Raw genomic sequence first — 19,947 nt, 5'->3', positions numbered from 1 at the left:
TTCTTTTTTTTACTGCCCAATGTTGATGATTTGGTGTAATTTGTGTGTGAGCAGTGTGTGTACGGACCCCGTTTCCATATGAGTTGGGAAATTGTGTTAGATGTAAATATAAACGGAATACAATGATTCAGTTGAATATGCTACAAAGACAACATATTTGATGTTCAAACTGATAAACGTAAACATTTTAACTTTAGAATTTGATGCCAGCAACACGTGACAAAGAAGTTGGGAAAGGTGGCAAAAAAGACTGATAAAGTTAAAGAATGCTCATCAAACACTTATTTGGAACATCCCACAGGTGTGCAGGCTAATTGGGAACAGGTGGGTGCCATGATTGGGTATAAAAGTAGATTCCATGAAATGCTCAGTCATTCACAAACAAGGATGGGGCGAGGGTCACCACTTGGTCAACAAATGCGTGAGCAAATTGTTGAACGGTTTAAGAAAAACCTTTCTCAACCAGCTATTGCAAGGAATTTAGGGATTTCGCCATCTACGGTCCGTAATATCATCAAAAGGTTCAGAGAATCTGGAGAAATCACTGCACGTAAGCGGCTAAGCCCGTGACCTTCGATCCCTCAGGCTGTACTGCATCAACAAGCGACATCGGTGTGTAAAGGATATCACCACATGGGCTCAGGAACACTTCAGAAACCCACTGTCAGTAACTACAGTTGGTCGCTACATCTGTAAGTGCAAGTTAAAACTCTCCTATGCAAGGCGAAAACCGTTTATCAACAACACCCAGGAACGCCGTCGGCTTCGCTGGGCCTGAGCTCATCTAAGATGGACTGATACAAAGTGGAAAAGTGTTCTGTGGTCTGACGAGTCCACATTTCAAATTGTTTTTGGAAACTGTGGACGTCGTGTCCTCCGTACCAAAGAGGAAAAGAACCATCCGGATTGTTATAGGCGCAAAGTGTAAAAGCCAGCATCTGTGATGGTATGGGGGTGTATTAGTGCCCAAGACATGGGTAACTTACACATCTGTGAAGGCGCCATTAATGCTGAAAGGTACATACAGGTTTTGGAGCAACATATGTTGCCATCCAAGCAACGTTACCATGGACGCCCCTGCTTATTTCAGCAAGACAATGCCAAGCCACTTGTTACAACAACGTGGCTTCATAGTAAAACAATGCGGGTACTAGACTGGCCTGCCTGTAGTCCAGACCTGTCTCCCATTGAAAATGTGTGGTGCATTATGAAGCCTAAAATAGCACAACGGAGACCCCCGGACTGTTGAACAACTTAAGCTGTACATCAAGCAAGAATGGGAAAGAATTCCACCTGAGAAGCTTAAAAAAATGTGTCTCCTCAGTTCCCAAACGTTTACTGAGTGTTGTTAATAGGAAAGGCCATGTAACACAGTGGTGAACATGCCCTTTCCCAACTACTTTGGCACGTGTTGCAGCCATGAAATTCTAATGTAATTATTTGCAAAAAAAAAGGTAAAATTTATGAGTTTGAACATCAAATATCTTTTCTTTGTAGTGCATTCAATTGAATATGGGTTGAAAAGGATTTGCAAATCATTGTATTCCGTTTATATTTACATCTAACACAATTTCCCAACTCATATGGAAACGGGGTTTGTATTTATTTATTATTATTCTTCTTCTCCAGATTTTGGTGCACTCTACCTTCCACATTTTTCACCTGATTCAAACCGTTTCAACTTCAAACTGTTCAGCCTATTCGGGAATTGCGGGCTTTTCCTTGACAAATTCCAAAAAAATTCCCACATTTCCCAGAATTCCAGGTTTTCCGGGGACATTTTTCCCATTCAAAATGAATTGGCCATTTTTCAAACTTCCACCATTTACACAGTTTTCAACCAAATCAACCCATTCCACCTTCAACACATAATAATTCTAACTTCCCTTTTTCCAAGTTCCAAAAAATTCCAGGACTTTCCAGAATTCCTGGTTTTCCAAAGCCCTATTTTCACTCTTTTTTTCTGGAGACTACTCCTTCCACCTTTTTCAACCATCAACCATCAGATCATTCCTCTTAATCAGGACAAAAAGACTAAGTTGTTTTTTTAACTGGAAAAATTCCCGGTTTTCCCGAAATTCCAGGAAATGTGTAATACCATTTCTCACTTCAACATTTCTCGACCGATTTGAAAAATTCCAACACCAACCATTTCAACTCATTTACAACGTTCATATTTTTTTAGCATTTTTAAAAAAAAAATCCCGCTTTTCCCAAAATTCCCTAATACCATTTACTACTTCAACATTTCTTGCCCGATTTAAACAATTCCAACACCTGCCAATTCAGCTCATTCAGGACATTCATGCTCCTAATCATTTTTTAAAAATCCCGCTTTTCCAAAATTTCCCAGAATTCCAGGTTTTCCGGGACATTTTTCCAATTCAAAATGAATTGGCCATTTTTCAAACGTCCACCATTTACACAGTTTTCAACCAAATCAAACCATTCCACCTTCAACACATTCTACCTTCCAGATAATTCTAACTTCTTTTTTTCCAAGTTCAAAAAAAATCCAGGACTTTCCAGAATTCCTGGTTTTCCAAAGCCCTATTTTCACCCTTTTTTCTGGAGACTACTCCTTCCACATTTTTCAACCATCAACCGTCAAAGCATTCCTCTTAATCAGGACAAAAAAACTAAGTTGTTTTTTTGAACTGGAAAAATTCCCGGTTTTCTCGAAATTTCCAGGAATTCCATAATACCATTTCTCAATTCAACATATTACTACTTCAACATTTCTCGACCGATTTGAAAAATTCCAACACCAACCATTTCAACTCTTTTACAACGTTCATATTTTTTAGCATTTAAAAAAAAAAATTCCCGCTTTTCCCGAAATTCCCTAATACCATTTACTACTTCAACATTTCTTGCCCGATTTAAACAATTTTAACACCAGCCAATTTAGCTCATTCAGGACATTCATGCTCCTAATCATTTTTAAAAAGTCCCGTTTTTCCCAAAATTCCCAAATTTCCCAGAATTCTAGGTTTTCCGGGACATTTTTCCCATTCAAAATGAATTGGCCATTTTTCAAACGTCCACTATTTACACAGTTTTCAACCAAATGAAACCACTTCAACACATTCCACCTTCCAGATAATTCTATTTTCCCTTTTTCCCAGCTCAAAAAAATTCCAGGACTTCCAAGAATTCCTTGTTTTCCAAAGCCCTATTTTCACTCTTTTTTTCTGGAGACTACTCCTTCCACATTTTTCAACCATCAACCATCAGATCATTCCTCTTAATCAGGACAAAAAAACTAAGATGTTTTTTTAACTGGAAAAATTCCCGGTTTTCCCGAAATTCCAGGAATTTTGTAATGCCATTTCTCAGTTCAACATGTTACTACTTCAACATTTCTCGACCGATTTGAAAAATTCTAACACCAACCATTTCAACTCATTTACAACGTTCATATTCTTTAGCATTTAAAAAAAAAATCCCGCTTTTCCCCAAATTCCCTAATACCATTTACTACTACAACATTTCTTGCCCGATTTAAACAATTCCAACACCAGCCAATTTAGGTCATTCAGGACATTCATGCTCTTAATCATTATTAAAAAGTCCCGCTTTACCCAAAATTACCAGAATTCCAGGATTTCCGGGACATTTTTCCCATTCAAAATGAATTGGCCATTTTTCAAACGTCCACCATTTACACAGTTTTCAACCAAATCAAACCATTCCACCTTCAACACATTCCACTTTCCAGATAATTCTAACTTCCCTTTTTCCAAGTTCAAAAAAATTCCAGGACTTTCCAGATTTCCTTCTTTTCCAAAGCCCTATTTTCACCCTTGTTTTCTGGAGGCTACTCCTTCCACATTTTTCAACCATCAACCGTCAAAGCATTCCTCTTAATCAGGACAAAAAAACTAAGTTGTTTTTTTGAAATGGAAAAATTCCCGGTTTTCTCGAAATTTCCAGGAATTCCATAATACCATTTCTCAATTCAACATATTACTACTTCAACATTTCTCGACCGATTTGAAAAATTCCAACACCAACCATTTCAACTCTTTTACAACGTTCATATTTTTTAGCATTTAAAAAAAAAAATTCCCGCTTTTCCCGAAATTCCCTAATACCATTTACTACTTCAACATTTCTTGCCCGATTTAAACAATTTTAACACCAGCCAATTTAGCTCATTCAGGACATTCATGCTCCTAATCATTTTTAAAAAGTCCCGTTTTTCCCAAAATTCCCAAATTTCCCAGAATTCTAGGTTTTCCGGGACATTTTTCCCATTCAAAATGAATTGGCCATTTTTCAAACGTCCACTATTTACACAGTTTTCAACCAAATGAAACCACTTCAACACATTCCACCTTCCAGATAATTCTATTTTCCCTTTTTCCCAGCTCAAAAAAATTCCAGGACTTCCAAGAATTCCTTGTTTTCCAAAGCCCTATTTTCACTCTTTTTTTCTGGAGACTACTCCTTCCACATTTTTCAACCATCAACCATCAGATCATTCCTCTTAATCAGGACAAAAAAACTAAGATGTTTTTTTAACTGGAAAAATTCCCGGTTTTCCCGAAATTCCAGGAATTTTGTAATGCCATTTCTCAGTTCAACATGTTACTACTTCAACATTTCTCGACCGATTTGAAAAATTCTAACACCAACCATTTCAACTCATTTACAACGTTCATATTCTTTAGCATTTAAAAAAAAAATCCCGCTTTTCCCCAAATTCCCTAATACCATTTACTACTACAACATTTCTTGCCCGATTTAAACAATTCCAACACCAGCCAATTTAGGTCATTCAGGACATTCATGCTCTTAATCATTATTAAAAAAGTCCCGCTTTACCCAAAATTACCAGAATTCCAGGATTTCCGGGACATTTTTCCCATTCAAAATGAATTGGCCATTTTTCAAACGTCCACCATTTACACAGTTTTCAACCAAATCAAACCATTCCACCTTCAACACATTCCACTTTCCAGATAATTCTAACTTCCCTTTTTCCAAGTTCAAAAAAATTCCAGGACTTTCCAGATTTCCTTCTTTTCCAAAGCCCTATTTTCACCCTTGTTTTCTGGAGGCTACTCCTTCCACATTTTTCAACCATCAACCGTCAAAGCATTCCTTTTAATCAGTACAAAAAACCGAGTTGTTTTTTGAACTGGAAAAATTCCCGGTTTTCCCGAAATTCCCAGGAATTCCATAATACCATTTCTCAATTCAACATGTTACTACTTCAACATTTCTCGACCGATTTGAAAAATTCCAACACCAACCATTTCAACTCATTTACAACGTTCATGTTTTTTTAGCATTTTTAAAAAAAAATCCCGCTTTTCCCAAAATTCCCTAATACCATTTACTACTTCAACATTTCTTGCCCGATTTAAACAATTCCAGCACCAGCCAATTCAGCTCATTCAGGGCATTCATGCTCCTAATCATTTTTAAAAAGTCCCGCTTTTCCCAAAATTCCCAAATTTCCCAGAATTCCAGGTTTTCCGGGACATTTTTCCCATTCAAAATGAAGTGGCCTTTTTTCAAACGTCCACCATTTACACAGTTTTCAAGCAAATCAAACCATTCCACCTTCAACACATTTCACCTTCCAGATAATTCTAACTTCCCTTTTTACAAGTTCAAAAAAATTCCAGGACTTTCCAGAATTCTTGGTTTTCCAAAGCCCTATTTTCACCCTTTTTTTCTGGAGACTACTCTTTCCACATTTTTCAACCATCAACCATCAAAGCATTCCTCTTAATCAGGACAAAAAAAACTAAGTGGTTTTTTGAACTGGAAAAATTCACGGTTTTCTCGAAATTCCAGGAATTCCATAATACCATTTCTCAATTCAACATGTTACTACTTCAACATTTCTTGACCGATTTGAAAAATTCCAACACCAACTATTTCAACTCATTTACAACGTTCATATTTTTTAGCATTTTTTAAAAAAAAATCCCGCTTTTCCTGAAATTCCCTAATATCATTTACTACTCCAACATTTCTTGCCCGATTTAAACAATTTTAACACCAGCCAATTCAGCTCATTCAGAACATTCATGCTCCTAATAATTTTCAAAAAGTCCCGCTTTTCCCAAAATTCCCAAATTTCCCAGAATTCCAGGTTTTCCGGGACATTTTTCCCATTCAAAATGAATTGGCCTTTTTTCAAACGTCCACCATTTACACAGTTTTCAACCAAATTAAACCATTCCACCTTCAACACATTTCACCTTCCAGATAAATCTAACTGCCCTTTTTCCAAGTTCAAAAAAATTCCAGGACTTTCCAGAATTCCTTGTTTTCCAAAGCCCTATTTTCACCCTTGTTTTCTGGAGGCTACTCCTTCCACATTTTTCAACCATCAACCGTCAAAGCATTCCTCTTAATCAGGACAAAAAAACTAAGGTTTTTTTTTAACTGGAAAAATTCCCGGTTTTCTCGAAATTTCCAGGAATTCCATAGTACCATTTCTCAATTCAACATGTTATTACTTCAACATTTCTCGACCGATTTGAAAAATTCCAACACCAACCATTTCAACTCACTTACAGCATTCATATTTTTAAGCATTTAAAAAAAAATCCCGCTTTTCCCAAAATTCCCAGAATTCCAGGACATTTTTCCCATTTAAAATGAATTGGCCATTTTTCAAACGTCCACCATTTATACAGTTTACAACCAAATCAAACCATTCCACCTTCAACACATTCCACCTTCCAGATAATTCTAACTTCCCTTTTTCCAAGTTCAAAAAAATTCCAGGACTTTCCAGATTTCCTTCTTTTCCAAAGCCCTATTTTCACCCTTGTTTTCTGGAGGCTACTCCTTCCACATTTTTCAACCATCAACCGTCAAAGCATTCCTCTTAATCAGTACAAAAAACTAAGTTGTTTTTTGAACTGGAAAAATTCCCGGTTTTCTCGAAATTTCCAGGAATTCCATAATACCATTTCTCAATTCAACATGTTATTACTTCAACATTTCTCGACCGATTTGAAAAATTCCAACACCAACCATTTCAAATCATTTACAATGTTCATATTTTTTTAGCAATTTTAAAAAAAAATCCCGCTTTTCACGAAATTCCTTAATACCATTTACTACTTCAACATTTCTTGCCCGATTTAAACAATTTTAACACCAGCCAATTTAGCTCATTCAGGACATTCATGCTCCTAATCATTTTTAAAAAGTCCCGCTTTTCCCAAAATTCCCAGAATTCCAGGTTTTCCGGGACATTTTTCCCATTCAAAATGAATTGGCCTTTTTTCAAACGTCCACCATTTACACAGTTTTCAACCAAATCAAACCATTCCACCTTCAACACATTTCACTTTCCAGATAATTCTAACTTCCTTTTTTCCAAGTTCAAAAAAATTCCAGGAATTTCCAGAATTCTTGGTTTTCTAAAGCCCTATTTTCACCCTTTTTTTCTGGAGACTACTCCTTCCACATTTTTCAACCATCAACCATCAAAGTATTCCTCTTAATCAGGACAAAAAAAACTAAGTTGTTTTTTTGAACTGGAAAAATTCCCAGTTTTCTCGAAATTTCCAGGAATTCCATAATACCATTTCTCAATTCAACATGTTGCTACTTCAACATTTCTCGACCGATTTGAAAAATTCCAACACCAACCATTTCAACTCATTTACAACGTTCATATTTTTTAGCATTTAAAAAAAAAAATCCCGCTTTTCCCAAAATTCCCGAATACCATTTACCACTTCAACATTTCTTGCCCGATTTAAACAATTCCAACACCAGCCAATTCAACTCATTCAGGACATTCATGCTCCTAATCATTTTTAAAAAATCCCGCTTTTCCCAAAATTTCCCAGAATTCCAGGTTTTCCGGGACATTTTTCCCATTCAAAATGAATTGGCCATTTTTCAAACGTCCACCATTTACACAGTTTTCAACCAAGTCAAACCATTCTACCTTCAACACATTCCACCTTCCAGATAATTCTAACTTCCCTTTTTCCCAGCTCAAAAAAATTCCAGGACTTTCCAGAATTCCTGGTTTTCTAAAGCCCCATTTTCACCCTTTTTTTCTGGGACTACTCCTTCCACATTTTTCAACCATCAACCATCAAAGCATTCCTCTCAATCAGGACAAAAAAACTAAGTTGTTTTTTTGAACTGGAAAAATTCCCGGTTTTCTCGAAATTTCCAGGAATTCCATAATACCATTTCTCAATTCAACATGTTACTACTTCAACGTTTCTCAACCGATTTGAAAAATTCCAACACCAACCATTTCAACTCATTTACACGACTTATAGTCCAAAAAATACGACACATGCATACAGTCATCTACTGTATATTGTTTAATCCACAGGTGTCAAACTCAAGGCCCGGGGACCAGTTCTGGCCCGCCACATCATTGTATGTGGCCCGCGAAAACCTGGAAAAAATGGGTGTCAATAAAATACTTTTATTTTTATTAAATACATTCGTTCTTTTGATTTTGACAGAAAAAAAAATGCATATTTTATACTTTAATATTATCTGATCATGCCAGTTATATATTATATACTGTATTGCAAAACTATTTTTGCGAGATAAAAACAAATAGTTAAATATCTGCTTGTCACCTTTATTTATGATTTTAAAGCAAGTTATACATTTAAAAAAATCTAATAATCAAATGCATATGCATTTTGATTCATCGTGATTAATCACAGGTTATCAGCAGCATGCATAATGTAATTTAATTTTGAAAAAACGGCCCCTCTGAAAGCAGCTATTACTGCGACGTGGCCCTCAATGAAAATGAGTTTGACACCCCTGGTTTAATAAGTGGTGCTGAAAGGTTCCAAAATGTATTTTAACTTGTCAAGACAAATATATTTTAATTTCTTGTGGTGACCGTTTGTTTCTCTTTGGTAGCATACAGTTAGTTTTTGACATTACACTGTATATACCAGGGGTCGGCAACCCAACATGTTGAAAGCGCCATATTGGACCAAAAATACCAAAAACTGATCCGTTAAAAGCCTTATGTAAGTGTTATAATGAAGGCAACACATTAAGTAAGTGTCTCAGAGGGTGAGATAACTCCTGACTTAAAACTGCTAAAGGTATAGATGTGTGCGTCCAAGTTAAATGGATTTATTACAATCTTTGGCAAGCTTGGTAATGTTTGCTGTGGTCTGGAACAACATGGCACACAAACAACTATCAGAAATGCAGCCAATATTACATACATATAATGTGTCATGAGACATGCACATATAAATTAAATACACAGAGGACATAAGTAAAGGATATTAAATGAGCTCAAATATACCTACAAACGAGGCATAATGATGCAATATGTACATACAACTAGCCTAAATAGCATTGATTAGCTTGCAGTCATGCACTGACCAAATATGCCTGATTAGCACTCCAACAAGTCAATAACATCAACAAAGCTCAACTTTGTGCATTCACGCACAGTATAAAAAGTTTGGTGGACAAAATGAGATTAAAAAAGGAGTGGCATAAAACACGTCTTTCTGTAGCTGCACCGGAGAAAGTTGTACTTGTAAACAAACTACGATGAGTTCAAGGATCGCTGAAATCAGTAGGACAAAACGGCGCTTGCCAAATACTCATCAGTAAAGTATGTATAACATAAACAGTGGGATGTCTAACAATTACGAAAGTTTGTGTCATGTTTGTTCTCCTACAGAAAATATATTAAAACCATAAAATATATATATTTTTTCTTCATCTTTTTCCATTTTCACACATCTCTGGAAGAGGTCCAAGGAGCCACTAGGGCGGCGCTAAACATATAAGATATACATTACATAAGTAAAGGAAATTAATTTAACTCAAATATACCTACAAACGAGACCTAATGATGCAATATGTACACACATCTAGCCCAAATAGCATGTTAGCATGGATTATTAGCACTCCACGCAAGTCACTAACATCAACAAAGCTCAACTTTTGTGCATTCACGCACAGTATAAAACATTTGATGGACAAAATGAGACAAAGGAGTGGCATAAAACACGTCTTTCTATAGCGGCGCTGGAGAAAGTTGTACATGTAAACAAACTAAGATGAGTTCAAGGATCGCTGAAATCAGTAGGACAAAACGGCGCTTGCCAAATACTCATCAGTAAAGTATGTATAACATAAACAGTGGGATGTCTAACAATTACGAAGGTTTGTGTCATGTTTGTTCTTTACAGAAAATATATTAAAACCATAAAACATATATATTTTTTCGTCATCTTTTTCCATTTTCACACATCTCTGAAAGAGGTCCAGGGAGCCACTAAGACGGCGCTAAACATATAAGATATAAATTACATAAGTAAAGGAAATTAATTTAACTCAATTATACCTACAAACGAGACCTAATGATGCAATATGTACACACAGCTAGCCCAAATAGCATGTTAGCATGGATTATTAGCACTCCACGCGAGTCAATAACATCAACAAAGCTCACCTTTGTGCATTCACGCACAGCTCAAAATGTTTGGTGGACAAAATGAGACAAATAAGGAGTGGCATAAAACACGTCATTCTGTGGCGGCACCGGAGAAAGTTGTACATGTAAACAAACTATGAGTTCAAGGATCGCTGAAATTAGTAGGACAAAACGCCACTTGCCAAATACTCATCAGTAAAGTATGTATAACATAAACAGTGGGATGTCTAACAATTACGAAAGTTTGTGTCATGTTTGTTCTCCTACAGAAAATATATTAAAACCATAAAACATATATATTTTTTCTTCATCTTTTTCCATTGTCACACATCTCTGGAAGAGGTCCAGGGAACCACTAGGGCGGCGCTAAACATAAGATATAAATTACATAATTAAAGGAAATTAATTTAACTCAAATATACCTACAAACGAGACCTAATGATGCAATATGTACACACAGCTAGCCCAAATAGCATGTTAGCATGGATTATTAGCACGCCACGCGAGTCAATAACATCAACAAAGCTCACCTTTGAGTATTCACGCACAGCATAAAACGTTTGGTGGACAAAATGAGACAAAGACTGAGTGGCGTAAAACACGTCTTACGGAGTAAGTTGTACACGTAAACCAACTACGGTGAGTTCATGGACCGCCAAAATTAGTAGGACAAAACGGCGCTGGCCAAACAGTGTCATCAGTGAAGCATAAACACAAACATATCAAACAGTGGGCTTTCTAACAATTAGGTGTGTTATGTTTGTCCTCTTACAGAAACATTATTAAAACAACAAACACATTTTTCCCCCCATTTTTTTTTCCATTTTTGAAAAAGCTCCAAGGAGCCACTAGGGCGGTGCTAAAGAGCCGCGGGTTGCTGACCCCCGGTATATAAAGTGGTACCTCAACTTAAGAGTGTTTTGAGTTAAGAGCTGTCTCTGGGTTAATCGTTATGCTTTAAATTGAAAGTAGGGATGTCCGATAATGTTTTTTTGGCCGATATCCGATATTCCGATATTGTCCAACTCTTTAATTACCGATACCGATATCAACCGATACCGATATATACAGTCGTGGAATTAACACATTATTATACCTATTTTGGACAACCGGGTATGGTGAAGATAAGGTCCTTTTAAAAATAAAAAATAAAACAAAATAAGATAAATAAATTAAAAACATGTCTCTGTCCGGCTGCTGCCAATAAAGGTGACAGGTCATTAGATAACAAGCCCCAGCTGGGCAATCTACTCACCTGCCGCTGCTCCGAGGCCAGTCCCTACATACTCCGCGCCGCGGCAGGCCCGCAGGCCACGCCCCCCTCCACATACATGTTGTGCTTTTTGGCAGGGCCAAGCACAAATAAAATTGAATTGAATTTATTTCAATGGGATACGTTAATTTGAAGTATTTTGAGATTAGGGCGCCGTGACAGTTCCAAGTATGAACATAAGTTTAGGTCCCGCTGGAAATGTTTGCACCGTGTTACTGAGAGCTTTTCTGGTGTATCAGTACTTTGGTAGACCTTCTTGTTGCTGTTGTTTTCCTGAAAACCTCTGTTCAGCTGAAGGTCCAGATCCATGTGAGCTGGCCCAGAATCCAAGGTACCGCAAAGGACCGGATGTGTGCTTTGACAACAACGAAAATGTAAGACAACCCGGCAGGGATTGCTTGACAAAAACTATATGTCATCTACAAAACCCAAAACCAGTGAAGTTGTCACGTTGTGTAAATGGTAAATAAAAATAAATTCAATGATTTGCAAATCCTTTTCAACTTATATTCAATTGAATAGACTGCAAAGACAAGATATTTCATGTTCAAACTGGAAAAACCTTGTTATTTTTTGCAAATATTAGCTCATTTGGAATTTGATGCCTGCAACATGTTTCAAAAAAGCTGGCACAAGTGGCAAAAAAGACGGAGAGAGGTGAGGAACGCTCATCAAACACTTATTGGGAACATCCCACAGGTGAACGGGCTAATTGGGAACAGGTGGGTGCCATGATTGGGTATAAAAGCAGCTTCCATGAAATGCTCAGTCATTCACAAACAGGGATGGGGCGAGGGTCACCACTTTGTCAACAAATGTGTGAGCAAATTGTTGAACAGTTTAAGAAAAACCTTTCTCAACCAGCTATTGCAAGGAATTTAGGGCTTTCACCATCTACGCTCCGTAATAACTTCAAAAGGTTCAGAGAATCTGGAGAAATCACTGCACGTAACATCGAATACCCGTGACCTTGGGTCCCTCAGGCGGTACTGCATCAAAACGCGACATCAGTGTGTAAAGGATATCACCACATGGGCTCAGGAACACTTCAGAAAACCACTGTCAGTAACAACAGTTGGTTGCTACATCTGTAAGTGCAAGTTAAAACTCTACTTGCAAAGCCAAAACTATTTATCAACAACACCCAGAAATGCAGCCGGCTTCGCTGGGCACGAACTCATCTAAGATGGACGGATGCAAAGTGTAAAAGTGTTTTTTGGTCTGACGAGTCCACATTTCAAATTGTTTTTGGAAACTGTGGAGGTTGTGTCCTCCGGAACAAAGAGGAAAAGAACCGTCCGGATTGTTTTAGGCGCAAAGTTCAAAAGCCAGCATGTGTGATGGTACAGGGGTGTATTTGTGCCCAAGGCATGGGAAACTTACACATCTGTGAAGGCACCATTAATGCTGAAAGGTACATACAGGTTTTGGAGCAACATATGTTGCCATCCAAGCAACGTTATCATGGACGCCCCTGCTTATTTCAGCAAGACAATGCCAAGCCACGTGTTACAACAGCGTGGCTTCGTAGTAAAAGAGTGCGGATACTAGACTGGCCTGCCTGTAGTCCAGACCTGTCTCCCATTGGAAATGTGTGGCACATTATGAAGCCTAAAATATCACAATGGAGACCCCCGGACTGTTGAACAACTTAAGCTGTACATCAAGCAAGAATGGGAAATAATTCCACTTGAGAAGCTTTAAAAATGTGTCTCCTCAGTTCCCAAACATTTACTGAGTGTAGTTAAAAGGAAAGGCCATGTAACACAGTGGTAAACATGCCCCTGTTACAACTTGTTTGCAATGTGTTGCTGCCATTAAATTCTAAGTTAATGATTATTTGCAAAAAAATAAAACAAGTTTCTCAGTTGGAACATTAAATATCTTGTTTTTGCAGTCTATTCAATTGAATATAAGTTGAAAAGGATTTGCAAATCATTGTATTCTGTTTGTATTTACGAATTACACAACTTCACTGGTTTTGGGTTTTATATTTTGTGTCCTGTCTTGGCCTTTGGGCACCCATTCTGCTGTCTGCCATTTTATATTTATTCATCCATCTTTAGTAACCTTGTGACTATTTTTCATTATTTTGCATGCTCTCCATCTCATTTCCTTCGCTTCCGCCTCCCACTTGGCTGCTGCTCTTGTCCGCCATGGTAGGACGAGCCCTTGTGTCCAATCAGCAGAGGATCCACTCTCAGGCACACGTCGCTCTTCTTCTTTCTGCTCAACACTTTTATTGGGTTAGTGTGCCAATATGGTGTATGTGCTGTATATCTCACCCTAAAGTTACAGCCTTTGTATCATTGCAATAAGAATTATTTGTGCCCTGCCAAACAAAAACAGCAATCATACATTATCTCACCCCGTTGACACGAGGGAGGAACACTTAAAACCTTTAGCAAATCCGTATGAGGAATTAATAGATGGAATGAATTAACCAAAGGAATCAAAACAAAGCAGCAATATGATTCACTTTAAGAGACTGTTCAAACTACAAGTGTTCACAAAGTACACAAGAAAACAAAAGCAACATGTTCACTGTTCACAAAGTACACAGAACAATAATTATGATGAATATCTTAAACTCTTTTTTTTCCTTTTTTTTTTAGAGAAATATTATTATGTATTTAATATTTGTTGACTGTGCGGAGCCAGAAGTCGAGTTTCTTAACATGGAGATATTCTCACTACTATTCTTTTGTCGAGCACAAAAAAAAGAACATTTTAGTTAAATGTAAGTTGTGTCATGGATATAAGATCATATCTACTGCCCAAAACAGCAATTCAAATCTGCTGAAACAGCTACAAAAGCAACATGTTCACTGGTCACAAAGTACACAGAACAATAATTATGACGAACATCTTGAACCCTTTTTTTTTTTTTTTTTTTTTTAGAGAAAGATTATTTATGTATTTAATTTTTGTTGACCTACTACGGTACCGTATTTTTCGGACTATAAGGCGCACTTAAAATCCTTTCATTTTCTCAAAAATCTACAGTGCGCCTTATAACCTAATGTGCGGAATAATTCTAGTCGTGCTTACCGACCTCAAAGCTATTTTATTTGGTACATGGTGTAATGATAAGTGTGACCAGTAGATGGCAGTCACACATAAGAGATACGTGTAGACTGCAATATGACGCCAGTAAACTACACCAAAACTTTAAATGTTCCATTGAGAATAAAGAACATTACACACGGCGCTCAATAATCTGTCAAAATGTTTTAGTACGACTTTGAAGCCACACCGCTTGATGGATTGTCGGCGCATTACGGCTACCGTAGTCAGAGATACAAGTATTACTATGGTGTGCGTAAAAGGACCGCAAAATGGCACCCATTAGCAGACATTATCTGGCGTTTTGTTTCGCAATATTATGCAAAAACAACTTTTCTTACCTTTTGGTACCTGCTGATGTGTATTTGGGATCTGTAGTCCACTGTAGTCCGTGTTGATACCGTAGTCGATAAGCTTCTTCTTTTTCTCTATCTTCTTGTTATGAGCAGTGTTGGGACTAACGCGTTACAAAATTATTTTCGGCAGTAACTAGTAGTCTAACGCGTTATTTGTTATATTCAGTAACTCAGTTACCGTTACTACATGATGCGTTACTGCATTATTTTGCATTATTTTTTTATGTAGTATCGGCTATAAACAGAAGATCTGAGTGTGTTTTATTGGAGCGCTGCGGTGTCGTCCTTCTGTGTCACAAGGAAAAGAAGAGGCGCGCTTTGTGTAGGGGGGGGCGTGTCTGTGTTTACATCATGGCGGAGCCAGAAGTCGAGTTTCTTAACATGGAGATATTCTCACTATTATTCTTTTGTCGAGCACAAAGAAAAGAACATTTTAGTTAAATGTAAGTTGTGTCATGGATCAAAGATCATATCTACTGCCCAAAACAGCAATTCAAATCTGCTGAAACAGCTACAAAAACAACATGTTCACTGGTCACAAAGTACACAGAACAATAATTATGACGAACATCTTGAACCCTTTTTTTTTTTTTAGAGAAAGATTATTTATGTATTTAATATTTGTTGACTTACTACGGTACCGTATTTTTCGGACTATAAAGGTGCACTTAAAATCCTTTAATTTTCTCAAAAATCGACAATGCGCCTTATAACCCGGTGCGCCTAATGTACGGAATAATTCTAGTCGTGCTTACCGACCTCGAAGCTATTTTATTTGGTACATGGTGTAATGATAAGTGTGACCAGTAGATGGCAGTCACACATAAGAGATACGTGTAGACTGCAATATGACGCCAGTAAACTACACCAAAACTTTAAATGTTCCATTGAGAATAAAGAACATTACACACGGCGCTCAATAATCTGTCAAAATGTTTTAGTACGACTTTGAAGCCGCACCGCTTGATGGATTGTCGGCGCATTACGGCTACCGTAGTCAGAGATACAAGTATCACTATGGTGTGTGTAAAAGGACCCAAAATGGCACCCATTAGCAGACATTATCTGGCGTTTTGTTCCACAATATTATGCAAAACCAACTTTTATTACCTTCTGGTACCTGCTGATGTGTATTTGGGATCTGTAGTCCACTGTAGTCCGTGTTGATACCGTAGTCGATAAGCTTCTTCTTTTTCTCTATCTTCTTGTTATGAGCAGTGTTGGGACTAACGCGTTACAAAATTATTTTCGGCAGTAACTAGTAGTCTAACGCGTTATTTGTTATATTCAGTAACTCAGTTACCGTTACTACATGATGCGTTACTGCATTATTTTGCATTATTTTTTTATGTAGTATCGGCTATAAACAGAAGATCTGAGTGTGTTTTATTGGAGCGCTGCGGTGTCGTCCTTCTGTGTCACAAGGAAAAGAAGAGGCGCGCTTTGTGTAGGGGGGGGCGTGTCTGTGTTTACATCATGGCGGAGCCAGAAGTCGAGTTTCTTAACATGGAGATATTCTCACTATTATTCTTTTGTCGAGCACAAAGAAAAGAACATTTTAGTTAAATGTAAGTTGTGTCATGGATCAAAGATCATATCTACTGCCCAAAACAGCAATTAAAATCTGCTGAAACAGCTACAAAAGCAACATGTTCACTGGTCACAAAGTACCCAGAACAATAATTACGACGAACATCTTGAACCCTTTTTTTTTTTTTTTTTTTTAGAGAAAGATTATTTATGTATTTAAGATTTGTTGACTTACTACGGTACCGTATTTTTCGGACTATAAGGCGCACTTAAAATCCTTTCATTTTCTCAAAAATCGACAGTGCGCCTTATAACCCGGTGCGCCTAATGTGCGGAATAATTCTAGTCGTGCTTACCGACCTCGAAGCTATTTTATTTGGTACATGGTGTAATGATAAGTGTGACCAGTAGATGGCAGTCACACATGAGAGATACGTGTAGACTGCAAGATGACGCCAGTAAACAACACCAAAACTTTAAATGTTCCATTGAGAATAAAGAACATTACACACGGCGCTCAAAAATCTGTCAAAATGTTTTAGTACGACTTTGAAGCCGCACCGCTTGATGGATTGTCGGTGCATTACGGCTACCGTAGTCAGAGATACAAGTATTACTATGGTGTGTGTAAAAGGACCGAAAAATGGCACCCATTAGCAGACATTATCTGGCGTTTTGTTCCACAATATTATGCAAAACCAACTTTTATTACCTTCTGGTACCTGCTGATGTGTATTTGGGATCTGTAGTCCACTGTAGTCCGTGCTGATACCGTAGTCGATAAGCTTCTTCTTTTTCTCTATCTTCTTGTTATGAGCAGTGTTGGGACTAACGCGTTACAAAGTTATTTTCGGCGGTAACTAGTATTCTAACGCGTTATTTGTTATACTCAGTAACTCAGTTACCGTTACTACATGATGCGTTACTGCGTTATTTTACATAATTTTTTTATGTAGTATCCGCTAGAAACAGAAGATCTGAGTGTGTTTTATTGGAGCGCTGCAGTGTCGTCCTTCTGGGTCACAAGGAAAAGAAGTGGCGAGCTTTGTGTAGGGGGGGGGGGGGGGGGGGGGGGCGTGTCTGTGTTTACATCATGGCGGAGTCAGAAGTCGAGTTTCTTAACATGGAGATATTCTCACTACTTTTCTTTTGTCGAGCACAAAGAAAAGAACATTTTAGTTAAATGTAAGTTGTGTCATGGATAAAAGATCATATCTACTGCCCAAAACAGCAACTCAAATCTGCTGAAACAGCTACAAAAGCAACATGTTCACTGTTCAAAGTATACAGAAAAATAATTATGACGAACATCTTGAACTTTTTCTTTTTTTTTTTTTTTTAAGAGAAAGATTATTTATGTATTTATTAATATTTGTTGACTTACTACGGTACCGTATTTTTCGGACTATAAGGCGCACTTAAAATCCTTTCATTTTCTCAAAAATCGGCAGTGCGCCTTATAACCCAGTGCGCCTAATGTGCGGAATAATTCTAGTCGCGCTTACCGACCTCGAAGCTATTTTATTTGGTACATGGTGTAATGTTAAGTGTGACCAGTAGATGGCAGTCACACATAAGAGATACGTGTAGACTGCAATATGACGCCAGTAAACTACACCAAAACTTTAAATGTTCCATTGAGAATAAAGAACATTACACATGGCCCTCAAAAATATGTCAGAATGTTTTAGTTTAGTTTTTTCTTTGAAGCCGCACCGCTTGATGGATTGTCGGCGCATTACGGCTACCATAGTCACAGATACAAGTATTATTATGGTATGTGTAAAAGGACCGCAAATTGGCACCCATTAGCAGACATTATCTGGCGTTTTGTTTCGCAATATTATGCAAAACCAACTTTTCTTACCTTCTGGTACCTGCTGATGTGTATTTGGGATCTGTAGTCCACTGTAGTCCGTGCTGATACCGTAGTCGATATGCTTCTTCTTTTTTTCTATCTTCTTGTTATGAGCAGTGTTGGGACTAACGCGTTACAAAGTAACACCGTTATTTTCGGCGGTAACTAGTAGTCTAACGCATTATTTGTTATATTCAGTAACTCAGTTACCGTTACTACATGATGCGTTACTGCGTTATTTTACGTTATTCTTTATGTAGTATCGGCTAGAAACAGAAGATCTGAGTTTGTTTTATTGGAGAGCAGCGGTGTCGTCCTTCTGTGTCACAAGGAAAAGAAGAGGCGCATTTGGTGTGTGTGTGTGTGGGGGGGGGGGTGTAAGTTGTGTCATGGATCAAAGATCATATCTACTGCCCTAAACAGCACTTCAAATCTGCTGAAACAGCTACAAAAGCAACATGCTTCGACGAAGCTAGTAAAGAGAGACACACTTCACCTCCACCTCCAACAGCGGCTGGATTTTAACGGAGGGACTGCTAGCCAGGACAACATTGATAGACTCATTGCAGCGTATGTGCTAGAAGACATGCAGGCTATTTTACAGTGGAGTCACCCGCTTTCAGGCAGCTGGACACAGTGGACAGTGAGTACATAAACATGGAAAGCGAGCTAATGAAAACACTCAAAACTCTGCCTCTGCTCATCATTCATCACTGAAGGTTCACACACTCTGTCAATTCTCATATACTCTTTCTAGAGTATTTGATTATAACATCACTCTAAATGTACAGACTATAAAGTTCACAAACATAAAGAGGGATGCTAGTGGGCCAGGCCAATCTTTCCTTATCTCTAAACTAAAACTGGGGAAATGCGTAGAGTGTGCTGGGCTTCAGTACAGTGTTGATCTCATGAATACATGATTTTATTTCACAATTCCTTGAGAGAAAAAAAGATGCCTGGTTAGGCTTTGTGTCTGTCATGTGTGCCTTCCTTGGGTGAAGCCAGGTTTGTTGTTATTATGCTGTTAGTTGCAGCTATTTAAAATAGTACGGTACCGCGTCTGCGCATCCAACTCAAAGTCCTCCTGGTAAGAGTCTCTGTTGTCCCAGTTCTCCACAGTTCAATGGTAAAGCTTGACTGTCATCTTTCGGGAATGTAAACAATGAAACACCGGCTGTGTTGTCCGGCACACCAGTCAGGGGGTGCATTCTACGGCGGGGGTGCGTTATCCGGCACAACACCTGCCGCAATACACCGCTTCCCACCTACAGCTTTCTTCTTTGCTGTCTCCATTGTTCATTGAACAAATTGCAAAAGATTCACCAACACAGATGTCCAGAATACTGTGGAATTTTGCGATGAAAACAGACGACTTAATAGCTGGCCACCATGCTGTCCTCTACAATCCGTGACGTCACGCGCAGGCGTC

The 19,947-nt window shown here is 38.0% G+C and overlaps 1 protein-coding gene across 1 annotated transcript in view; it reads left to right on the top strand.

Annotated features, from left to right (window-relative positions):
• Positions 1 to 14,114, top strand: part of LOC133612285 (voltage-dependent calcium channel subunit alpha-2/delta-1) — a 412,014-nt gene extending 397,900 nt beyond the window's left edge. The window contains exons 39-40 of the mRNA XM_061969551.2: positions 11,997 to 12,079; positions 13,869 to 14,114. Coding sequence (XP_061825535.2) covers positions 11,997 to 12,079; positions 13,869 to 14,081 — 296 coding nt within the window. The 3' untranslated portion in view covers positions 14,082 to 14,114. The remainder of the gene's footprint in view (positions 1 to 11,996; positions 12,080 to 13,868) is intronic.
• The last annotated feature ends 5,833 nt before the right edge of the window (positions 14,115 to 19,947 follow it).

Source organism: Nerophis lumbriciformis, linkage group LG10 (assembly GCF_033978685.3).
Source record: "Nerophis lumbriciformis linkage group LG10, RoL_Nlum_v2.1, whole genome shotgun sequence".
Taxonomy (NCBI): Eukaryota; Metazoa; Chordata; class Actinopteri; order Syngnathiformes; family Syngnathidae; genus Nerophis; species Nerophis lumbriciformis.
This window is presented reverse-complemented; position numbering and strand designations above follow the sequence as displayed.